Genomic DNA, 12384 nt, shown 5'->3' on the forward strand with positions numbered 1-12384 from the left:
CAAGCCCAAATAAGCAACTACACTTTAGAAACAACTCAAACAAGCCCAAAAAACAGCAACCACCAACATTTACAAGCAACTTCACAGAAAAACAAGCCCAAAGTCGCTTATAATAAGCGGACATGGCAACAATAATGCGCAGCCGCAGAGTGATCGCTGCTGTACCGGGTGCTACGGGTCATCAGAGCGGTCAAAAAGGACGAGGGTTGCAATTCAGCAAGTATCTATCTCTCACCATTCATAATACCCAAATCAAATAGATTATCATTATCATATAGGGGCGCTTGCACCAATCAATTATTTTTGTATTGATAATTCTATTTATATATCTTTTTTTTTAATCAAACAATTAAAATGTGTTTTTTTCAAATGGACTAAATTGATATAACCATAACCAACATTATCAGTCAAGGTCGTACAATTGTTTAATTGATTAATGAATACAAATATTTTCATCATCAAAATTGATACAACCAACATTATCAGAGTGATCGATCAAAATAGCAACAAGCTCTAACGTGTCACATTACATTGAGCTTGTAGATCTGCTATTGTCACATTTTTTTAAAACTAAAGGAATTGTATTTTTTAATTGAAATAGATTTTGTTATAATCAATAACATCGATTAGTTCAATTACGGTAACTGTGGCACCCTTATTATAATATACATATGTATGTGTTCTTGAATTTGTGACTTACAGTAAGTTCTAATTTGATAAAACCGCCACAGGTTTTCAATTGATATGTACAAAAAAATTTCCCAACTATATACAATTCTAGTTGTATGGGGGAAAGCCACTTAAAAAAAGACAATTTGGAGTTGGAAAGTCAGCTCATATGACATTATAACCTTCAGAATGTTAACTAATTACATTTTAATGACAATATATTCTGAGACAATCAGTGAACAAAAGACTGCAGATAAAGGTACAGTAGTTTATTCAGTGTGTGCATTTGTTAAATATATTAATGTGCAACCAACATGACCAGAATAACACTCACACACACAGTTAAACACAAACACACTGAAACAAACCCACATACATACACACTCATTTCTTTTTTTCTTGATTGATGTCCAGTCTGATATGCCAGAACTGGTTCTGGAATTCAATGCCATGCATGTTACAGCAAACATGGAAACACACCTGGCTGCCTAAAAGACAACTGCAGGAATAAAAAGGACAGAAGACGGTCTATTACGACTACACTGCTTGATAAACAGTTACATAAATAGTTAAATAGATCTACGTCAGAGGCCCGTCAGTGTCTTGTGATGGAATGCGTTTGAGCAGAGTTTCCTTTCATTCTCTTCTTCAAATGATTTCAGTGATGACCATAAGAGACGACGCTCATGCATGCTAGTAGCACTATCTTCCTGTATGTTGAAAAGCAAATTCGCAGACACAGTTTAACCACTTCAACCCTATGTACTTCACTGACCGCGGTCCCCCAGGGCTATATACTTAGTCCCCTCTTTTTTTCCCCCCCTCTATCCCAAATCAGTTCACTGTGAAATTAGCCGATTCATAAGCACAATAAAACAAGTCGCTGAAAAGCAACCTAAAAAATGCAAAGCAAAGTTATCTCACACCTAGAACTGCTTCTTGGCTGGAGCTGCCTTTGTTACTTTGAGCATGTTGAACCTCACTGTCTTGCTGAGGGACCTATTATGACATGCAGAAAAGGGACACTAGGGTTCAAGTGGTTAAGTGAAGTCAGTGGTTCTCAAACGTTTTAATTTCAAGGACCCCCAGTTTTGTATGAATTAGGCGCCCATAACTCAGAGAGCGTACGTACGCTCTTGGAGCTACAGACCTGTAAGGGTCCATTTGGTTCCTAAATGTAGCTGGGGCCCCCCTGGAACCCCCTAAAGGACCCCTGGCGGTCGCCAGACCCCACTTTGAGAACCACCGGGTTAAGTGAGCATTTCTCAGACCCACCCCGTAGAAATCCCAAAACATACAGACGTGGATATGGATGGATTTCTACCTCATTGCAACTCATAACGGTTCAAATGTAGCCTGTTTACATTCAAGGGAAAAACAAATCTACAGACTTGCAATTGGACGGATTATGGAATGACACACAAATGTTCTTTCGTGTGTGCACTGCATGGAAGCATGTTGGTCGGTCGGTCAAATCATTTCTGCTCCCGCCTCCAGATGATGACCATGCCGGTGGAATCGGCTGACGCCAGCAAACTCTCGTCGCAGTTGAAGCTGACATCCAGAACCGGACCCCCGTGGCCCTGCAGCTTGTTCACGATGGCCTTGGCGTTGCGCTCCACGTCGAAGAAGTACACACATGCATCCTCACTGCCGGTCACTGGGGAAGAGAGAGGATGAAGACAATCACTGTGAGGAGGAGTATGACCACTAGGAGTGCAACAGTTAATCAAACTCATTTATTATTTATGCGATCATTAAAAAAAAATTAAAAAAAAATAATAATTGATTTTCTAAAATAGCTAAAATAGCAGTTCACGGTGCGACGCGTTGAGCTTATAGTGTTTTTGCACGACACCTTGGCTCCAATTGGGCTAATATAATGACATTTCTTCCTAAATTCATCATAGTTGTTCTGCAGATATAATCATCTGTATGCACAATTTCCTATTGTCAACGACCACTTGCTGGCTGGATATTAAATACTGATACTCCATTTCGTTTTGCGAAAACAAACTTCCGTATTATGCTCTGTTACGAGGTCGGTTTGGCGTTGCTGTGGAAGCAATGGATTCATCCAGCCATCCTTGCTGACTTCATTTGTTTAAAAAAGTCATGTGCTTACCGACACAGGCTCCCTGTCTGAAAGACATGAGGGGGCAAAAGATGCTGTGGACGTGCTGGGAACCATGCTGGATGGGATAACTTCTCTTCAGCTGTAAAGTTCCTTCATTGTCCACCACTCTGCAATCCAATCCAACACAAGCGCATAAACACAAAAAAAACACATACACATAGGCCTATATACTTCATTGTACGACAACTAGCACAAATTGCAGATATACAATCTCACAACACGTTGCATTGCGTTTGACCTTATAGTTCAACTACTTAGCCATTTTTTTTACTTTTTGCCTATAATGACATGCCCAGAATAGGAATGCCTGGTTGAAAATGGATCATTTATACTTTCTCGCACGACAAGTGTCACGTCAACACCCTTTTCATAATACGTCATTATTGTTGGTCGTGCGACAAAGGATAATTTAGCCATGAAGGTCAAACTGAAATCCCATGATGATGGCATATGTGGAAACACTAGTCAACCACTTAAACCCTATATACTTTGTCATACAACAAATAGCAAAAATAGCCGATCTGTAAGCTCACAACGCGTTGCATAACTTGTTGCATTGCGACGCGTTGTGAGCTTGTAGTTTGGCTTAAAACATTCTTTACAGTTTCAGCCTATAAGGACATGCCCAAAATAGGGACACTAGGGTTAAAGTTGTTTAAAAACTAACATGCATTCTATTAGCAGGTGTGTGATAACTGCAGGCTGTGTGGACTGACCTATACAGCAGTAGTTTATTGACACAGGCGTTGACCAGCAGCGAGGGGTCCCTGGCCTCACGGCTGATCCAGGATCGAGCAGATATGCTGCAGATGGAGCTGCCTTCACTCACCACCAGACGCTTGGCTTTGGTCAGCTTCCCTGTGGAGGAGAGAGGAACCATCAACTTGGTGGCTCTCTCTAAACCAGGGCCACAATTCAACTCACAAACTAAAATTACGCTGGGCCTGCCATCAACAAATAATAGTCTATTAATCTGTCAATTATCTTTTCGATTATTCGATTACTCCATCTATCAATTCCCTAAAGAGGGAATCAGTGTGTCCTCCATGTATCTTGAAAGCCACGTTGCAGGCCTGAATATAATTCAGGACTGAAACGATTAAATTATTCATTGTTTCAGCCGTATATGACTGACAGGTTCATATGGCGACTGTACCTGTGGCCATGTCAAACAGGAAGGAGAAAATGCTTCCCCTGTCATCGCCGGCCCAGAGGATCCTCCCCGGAGCATCGAAGGACAGAGACAACACTCTGCCTGTCAGCTTACTGGAACCTCCCTTCACCTTCTTACCCGTGGAGATGTTCACCACCTGGAGGTGGTGCTTGCTGTTTCCCACCTGTACAACAGAGAGGAGGGACATCCGCATTAACAAAAAGTAAGTACGGTAATTCCCTTAAAAAAGAAAGAAAACAAGCCATGGATGATGAGTGGTTTTCAGTGACAATGCAGCCTTATCATGATTGTTTAGACTAGGGATATAGACTTAAATATCTCTCTGATGTTTATCATCTTACTCCATTTTCACATCCATGTTTAGTTCCCTTTTATAAAGTGAATTTAAACATATTGCACACCAACTGGCACTATTGCAAGCCTCCCACAGGCCGTGTGTGAGCCAACAGACTGTTTTCCTGTATGAGTGTATCGTCATGCTGGGGGTGTGGAGATCAAACTGCTGTGATATGAGATCATAATGAATCATCTACAAACAGTCAGTGCCACCTAAAGCATAAGGAACCAATTCTCCCTTTCACATTTTTTATGTAACATTACTATACTATAGTATACAGCTATATCGGCCGTTCTTTTACTTTTCTGAAGACATCAGTATTTATGCAGCTGATGTGTTATTATATATTTGTTATTTTTAAGTTTCCTGGGGTGTTGTGGGCATCACTTCCTGTCGATTTGATCAGGTATCAGGGATCAAATCGACAGGAAGTGATGCCCACAACGCCCTAGGAAACCAACATTTTTCAAAAATATATAATTTTATGTGTTTTTTTTTTGTATCTATCAAAAAGTTACTAGTGTTTCTTTTTATTTATTTGTTTGGTTATTTTTTTTTACAAAATGACGGTCAAAGCATCAGCAGCAGGTGGTCTAGGACTCTCCAAAATCGTGAACGGCCCCAAACATTTGCATCTTTCGGGATCTACTTACAGTACAACTTACTCACCACAGTAAGGTTATTATTCATGGGCTGGAAGGTGCAGCACAGCAGCTCGCTGGATTCCGGGTCTCTGACCTCACGGATGCAACGCCCGTCTTCAGTATTCCAAATACGGAGTGTCCCATCCAGTGATGTGGACACTATGACGTCATTGCTGAGGGACCAGGCAAAATCTGTGACAGGACCTCCGTGGCCTTTCAGGATCACCTTCACACTGGGTGGGGGCGGGGACAGAGTCATGATGGACAAGGTGCCGTCCAATGAGCAGCATGCGAGCAGGTGCTTGTCATCGTTGGCGAACTGCAACCGTGGAACTAAGCGAGAAAAAAGGAGAACACGACCAAAGGGATACTCAATGCATTCCAAATTGGCAGTGCTTTAAAAATACAATCATGGCAATGTCAAGATCCACATGAGAACGGCAAGGTTGGGCAAGGTTCCAGCCCGATCCGAGCCCTTTTAACTTCCATCATAAAATTAAAGTTAAATATTTCAAACGTGAGGTACTAAGTTGGTCTACTGGTAGTGTGCACAAGAAATGTCCAGACACACATACACACACAGACTGACCTATTATAGACGGTTGGCCTCCTGCAGAGAGCCATGAGGTAAAAGAAGTTAGCTTACCGGCAGAGTCCACATGCTGGTCAAAGATGTGGTGCATGCCAGCAAAAGCATAATTCTCGCTCAGGGTCGTGTCCCCTGCCATGGCACGGCTAGCCTCTGCCACCGAGGTGGGCACCAGGCTGCCCGGAGGCCTGCACAACACACAGAACAACAACGGCAGCAGCATATAATCAGTACGATATGGCTTATAACCACGGCCTGGCAACATGATGAATATTCGAATGTGATCCAACTATGAGCAGTTACCGCCAATAAATACAGGGAAAAGAGGGGAAGTCCGCACACCGTTATCTCCCAGTAGAACATTTTTTATTAAATAGTTTCAGGCAATGTTTCGACCGCAAAGGGTCTTCATCAGGTCTCGCCAACAAATATAACAGAAAGCAACAGCTCAAAGCACAAATACAACTAACTGAATGCAATTCCATTGTATGGAAGCGTGTCAGGGGCCGGCCAAAGTACCTCTCATCGTAGACGGCTCTGTTCATCTGGGCCTGAAGCTGGTAAGAACCTCGACTGACAGAGCGGCGGTGACCACGGGCACCCTGGGCACGAGGGTCCTCCTCGAAGTCCTGTCCAGAAGAAACAGAGAGAGAGAGAAAGAACCTCATGGAATGAGCTTTAACCACTTTGAACCTGGCGTCCCTGTTTTGGGCATGTCATTATAGGCAAAAACGTTCTATGTTTTGAAAACAGCAGCTCTAAAAGCTCTGACTGAGCTTGTTGATCGGCTATTTTCGAAAACATATTGAACGTTTCTGAGTCTGCTATCTGAGTACATTTTCATTCCCTATTTTCAAAACTCTTGGGGGGAAAATCACAAAACTTTCATAATTTTGTGACACATTGTGAGCGTTGTTGTCAAAACAGTTTTGAACATTTTTAATGACATGCCCAAAATAGGGACGCCTGGGTTTAATGTGGTTATGTGAATGAAGAGGGAACCAACAGTAACATATTGGTACAGTGTGCACTGTGCACAGTGGTGGAAGAAGTACTCTTACGATGTCTTACTACGTAAAAGAAGCTAAAAGAAGCAATACCACAACATACAAATACTTTATTATCAGTTAAAGGCCAGTAGTCAAAATTTTAAATACGTATTATGAATGCCCCATTTCACACATTATTTTTAAGAACTTATTAGAAAATAGCAAGCTTGTGAGCTTTAGATCAGATATTTCCAAATAGACAAAGTATAATACAGGGCTTAATTTGTTAATGTATGTTTTTTAATAATAATATAAATCGACAAAGTAACCTCTAATGGTAATGGAGTAAAAAGTACAATATTTGCCTCTGAGATGTAATGGAGCAGAAGTATAGTAGATTAAAAGCACCTCAAAACTGTACTTAAGTACAATACTTGAGTAAGTGTACTTAGTTACTTTCCACCACTGAGAGTGCACCACCATGCACTGTGGAGTTGACAACCATGCTTCCCTAAACATGAACAATGCCTCAGGCTCTTTCAACCAAGCTGCTCAGATTCATGTGAGTGCAGAGCCAGCATGTGTGACACGCAGTGACAGCAAGTGGCCATTGAAGTCCAGTTTGTGCACACATGGCTCTCATGTCTCAATCAGCCCGTCTAGTCATTGTACTTTGTCAAACACAAATTGCATCAATATAATGTGATTATATTTGCATTTCTACACCATCAGTTCCAGGTCTTTTAAGCCCAATTCTGACAGGAAAAGTTTTACCCGAGGAGGTCCTATAACTGTACAGCAACTGTTACCTTATTACTTCAGTAATTCCAGCAGAACATGCTGACAGTATAATAATAACACCCTAATAACCACAGGAATTACGGGGAATGGCCGAACCACAAAGCAATGTTAGGGAGTGCTGATGTCCCAGATGGGGCTACGATTATCACAGAATCTGTATACTTTTAATGTGGCCACAGTCATATAACCATTAACTAACAAATCTAGCCATATTTTGCTGAGAGCTTAACAAAAAAACTACAAAACTCCAATGGAGTGCAACAGTTAATCAAACTAATCGATTGAATTGTGTATAATATATAATCAATTTTAACTTAAAAACAATAGCAGATCTATCAGTTTGTAGATCAGCTATTTTCAGTATTTTTGACAAAGAATTAAGTGGTGAATCAGCGGCAGCATGACTGAGATGTCTATTCACACAGTACTGTATATAAAGTAGGTAATTCAGTCAGGAATTCTCACTTTCCAATCCGATAAAGATTACTGACATGGCAGACAGGATTAGAATACTGAAGTAACAGGTCATAAATCAAATTAGGGCTGAGCAATGATATTGCTATATAATATATTATATCAATATCGTGATACAAGACTAGATATCATCTGGGATTTGGGATAATCCAATATTGTGTCATGACATAAGTGTTGTCTTTTCCTGGTGTTAATCACTTGATATTTAATTTTGTCCGTATAGCCTAGCCCTAATAACAATCACAGGTCCTCCTCCTCAGGTAGATCTAATCAAGTCATTTGTTATCTCTCTCCCTCGTCTCCCTGGGGGTCTGACCTCCATGCGGTCCAGTGTGGTTCGGGAGCTGCGCACACTGCTGGCCCTGAAGCTGCTCTGTTCGGACAGCGGGCCGTAGCGCAGGGCCAGCAGCTGGCTGCGCAGCCTCAGGTACTGCCTGCGCAGACCCGGCTCGAAGCCACACTTGGCGTTCTCTCTGAGCAGCTGGCTGCGCCGCCGGATGTATTGCGTGCGGAACTGTGGGAACGTAGGCGTGCGGTAAGCATTGTACCTGCAGAGGGAGGAGGGCGGGAGGGAGGAGAAGGGAGGGGGGGAAAGTTACAAATACACAAACGATAAATCACTAGGGCTGCCAAGATTACAAATTTAAGTTGACGATTAATTGTCACTCAAATAATTGCGATTAACGATTTAATTGTGTGTTTGGCGTTGAACATTGGAACATATGAAGCCTTTTAGGCTTCTTAATCAAAAATTGCGCAGGGCAGATATGACAAATAACTGAAATATACAAAGAAATTATTGACATATTTCATATTTTTTATACATGTAAAAATAGCAGAAATTAAATAGCTGATCTACAAGCTTGCAACGTGTCACGAAGTGACGCGTTGTAAGCTTGTAGATCTGCTATTTCTGCTTTTTTAATATTTGGAAATCTTTCAATATGGAAACGATTATGATGATAATGCAAAAAGAAGTGCGATTAGACGATGATGTAATAATTGTGACAGGCCTATAAATCACAACTGAGCTATAAACAATTACAATCAATTGAAAAACATCCATCCTGCTGCCTGAGTTGAGTCTCACCTTGCGTCCACTGCCAACACCTGCTGCCAAACGGCAGCCATTCCTCAAGCACTGTGGGGTAGACAGGAAGCCACTGCCAGGGGCAGATCCCTGTCAACAACAACAGACAGCTGTCACTGTCTCACACCCGAGGAGGATGATGTTGTCCATACTTATTAGTCCATGCCGCTATGACAAAACATGAAATACTTCCTCAAAAAAAGAAAACAAGTCAAGTAACGATGCTTAACCACATGAACCCTAGTGTCCTTATTCTCAGTATTCTCGGCATGCCATAATAGACAAAAATAGCCAATATGCAAGCTTACAACACGACACGTTGTGAGCTTGTAGATCGGCTATTTTCAGGGAAGAGATTTGGTGGAGGGAAAAGAAAACAGGGGACCAAGTATGGCGTCTCCCAGATGTCTGCACTTGCTGGTGGAGCCCCCTCCTTTGTCCTTTCACCCTCTATACCAAATATCCTTGCCTGTAGATGGCATTGCCATAAATACATAAGCATAACCTAATCTCTTTCTCATCAATATGCCATCAGGATGATCCAATTGAAACCTCTACCTCTAGCATCTTATTTGTGAATAACATCCTCTAGCTGCTAGAGGATGTTATTACAATGCTCTAGCATGACTGACAACTGGCCTACTGGTGCAAATGTACACCAGTTATACTGGTTATACTGGTTTTTTTTTTACATTTCTGTCTAATAAAATATTCAATCAACCAATCAATCAATCAATCAATGATGGTATGTTGTTTAATATGCCATGTCCATACTTGACATATTAAATGTATGTCATCATGGTCCGTTTAATATGTCATCATGTGTCCATACTTCGCTCACTTAAGTTAAACTTTCAAGTGCTAATTTGTGAAGTGTGCCGTGATGTGTTGTATATACAGTAGGCTAGGTCTTGCATCTGCTGTGTCCCTCCCTGCATGTTCATGATAACTGTAATAATAATAACTGTATTGTTACGGTGTGTCAGTGATCATTATGATCTGTTTTGATCTCTGACACAGAGATAATTTCCTATTATGGATCTAAATAAATGCATCTCTTTCTCTCTATGTAGCATTAGTTCACCTGAATTGAAATAAATCATGTTCTATCATATGATATAACACAACATAGATATAAAACAAGCACAAGATATTAACATGCAACAACATGTTCACAGGACATGACACAACATATAACATTTGATATAAGAAGCTATAACAATATATCACACGAACGATATAAGACGATATAACAACATACCACACGATATAAGACGATATAACAGATACATTTATAACAGAGATAGATATAGGGTATAAATAACAAGCATTCAACCAGATGTAACCAGAGCAAAGGGAAGGCCAGCGGACAGCTAACACAACTAGCCACACTATCATTAGCCTACTCCTTGTGCATAAAACGAGCACATTTCTTAAGGTTTTCATGAACATGTTGTCATTAGATATGTTTGACATGCTGGTGCAGTATGGCCGTGTCTCAGAAAGGACGGTGACAGGAGGACACAACATCCAGGAATGAAGCTTTAAATCAGACACTCACCTTCCTTTAGCATTTCTCCATCGCTTGATTTTTTTTCCTGACAGGTCACGTGACACGGGCAGGAGGTAAAGGAAGCGACCGCTTTCCGCTGCGCTGATGTGTAAATCATGGGGATTGACGGAGTGCAGCGCAAATTATGATCCACGTGCTTTATAGCTTAGTCAAAAAAAATGTGTACCAAAGGTTACGTTTCACTGTTTTTTAATTTTAATGTTTTATTATTAACATTATTATATATAATCTCCACCCAAAGAATACAAATAACTTACATAAACCCGGATTTTTTTTAGGCAATAAATCTTTTCCCCATCACGTTTCTGTTAAGTTACAGTTGCTAAGCAACAACCATAATTTACTACACGAATGCACACATGAGCGTGCGCAAAACCTATACTGGAAGCACCTACAGTTATCAACACAGTAAAAAGTTAAACTCTGTTAATATGTTAGTTAATGAATACTTAATCAATCAATCTGACATAGCAGCAGCACTTTGGAATTGGAAACCAATTGTGTTTGTAAAATGTGCCATATACATAAATTGCATTGGTGGACAGTGTGCTAATGGAACCAAATGGACCCTTCTCAAACATTTTCAGGTCAAGGACCCCCAAAATGATTTGGCCGTGGAGCCCCATCTTGTGCCAGGGTCAGGTACTCATGACACGTCAGCTTGTAGATCAGCTATTTTTTAATTGGCAAAACATGCAACAAAAGGCAGCCTACAAACACTCAAAACTGTGCAAATCAGATAATGTTATTATTTTTATATAGCAAGCTTTTGATCATAAACCTTCTTCAGGCATCAAGAATTGGCAATATGTAGGGTTAAACTGATTGTGATGCTATATTGACCAATTCTGCTGCATGCAGGGGACCCCCTAGAACCCCTTTGAGGACCCCTGGGGGGCCCCACTTAGAGAACCACTGCATGAGTAAAGGCAGTTATATTAACACTCAGGAGGATTAATGAATAACCTGATGAGAATGCTTTCTTGTGTGGTGAACAATGGACAATGCTGCGTTCTAGTGGCTCTACAATGGTGGGATTATAAAGGCCAGGTGGTTTCGCGTGGCTCAGCAGCCCAGCCGCTGCAGCTGACGGGGCTCTTTTCTTTTCGGTGATGCTCTTTCCCGAAGGGGCCCTGGTGACCCGTCCATTCACAACCCAGGGCCATAAATGTGCCCGTTGAACACCACATTAAGCACCGCATTTTCAAAAGAAGCACTGACTTTGGAGCACAGCCAAGATGCCCGGAACAAAAGGTAAAAAAAAAGAATAAATAAAAATAAATGATGTTAAATGTTGATTTCAGTGCCTCTGTCACTGTAGGCATGGAGAATATATGGCTATATGAATTGTTTTCTTAGTGTCTTGAGTTAACACTTTATATAAATGAAATGCAATATTTTCACAGATAACCTCAAAAGCTGTCACTCAAACCTAAATAAAAAAGAGTCAATTAAATGTTATTAAATAAATGCATTCATTCCAGATACATTTTGTTTCTAAAAGTAAGCTTGATCTGAATTCTTCCACAATTTACAGGTAATAAATCGGACAAGAAGTCAGCTACCAAGGTATGAAAATTGGTGTCTCCACCATGCCAAAGCCATCTACATAATATGGTTTCTCTCAACCTGTGAATATTAGGATTAATAATTATAATCATTTTATTTCCTCAGCAACCTCAGAGTCCTAAGGAGAGCAGAGAGCAGCCGAAGAAAGCTGATCAGAAAGGAGATGACAACAAAAAGCAAGGAGGTAAGCATTTATAAACACAAAACATTATTTATTTATGTGTATCTCTGCAAGGAGAATCACACAGAAAAGAGTTGGCGTGATTTGCCGCGTGTCCCCAGTGAGACTATCTGTGTGTGTTTCCATCCCCTCGCAGGACAGCCGAAGGGAGAGAAGC

At 40.9% G+C, this 12384-nt stretch overlaps 1 protein-coding gene across 3 annotated transcripts; it reads right to left on the reverse strand.

Annotated features, from left to right (window-relative positions):
* Positions 1-923: 923 nt before the first annotated feature.
* On the reverse strand, positions 924-10521 carry wdr13 (WD repeat domain 13). 3 transcript variants are annotated; one of them, XM_084069722.1, is made up of 10 exons: positions 10466-10521; positions 8905-8994; positions 8131-8362; positions 6070-6179; positions 5608-5738; positions 4987-5294; positions 3963-4143; positions 3523-3664; positions 2795-2913; positions 924-2329 (listed from the first exon to the last, which is right to left on the reverse strand). In XM_084069722.1, the coding sequence occupies exons 2-10, from the start codon at positions 8943-8945 to the stop codon at positions 2145-2147; spliced, it is 1449 nt and encodes a 482-aa protein (XP_083925848.1). In that variant the 5' UTR covers positions 8946-8994; positions 10466-10521; the 3' UTR covers positions 924-2144. The 3 variants fall into 3 exon arrangements, with proteins under 3 accessions (XP_083925848.1, XP_083925849.1, XP_083925850.1); XM_084069723.1 differs by having other exon boundaries at positions 8905-9028; positions 10463-10499; XM_084069724.1 differs by having other exon boundaries at positions 8905-9072; positions 10466-10484.
* Between the last annotated feature and the right edge of the window lie 1863 nt (positions 10522-12384).

This window comes from Gymnoscopelus microlampas (genome assembly GCF_963454915.1).
Source record: "Gymnoscopelus microlampas genome assembly, chromosome: 10".
NCBI lineage: Eukaryota > Metazoa > Chordata > Actinopteri > Myctophiformes > Myctophidae > Gymnoscopelus > Gymnoscopelus microlampas.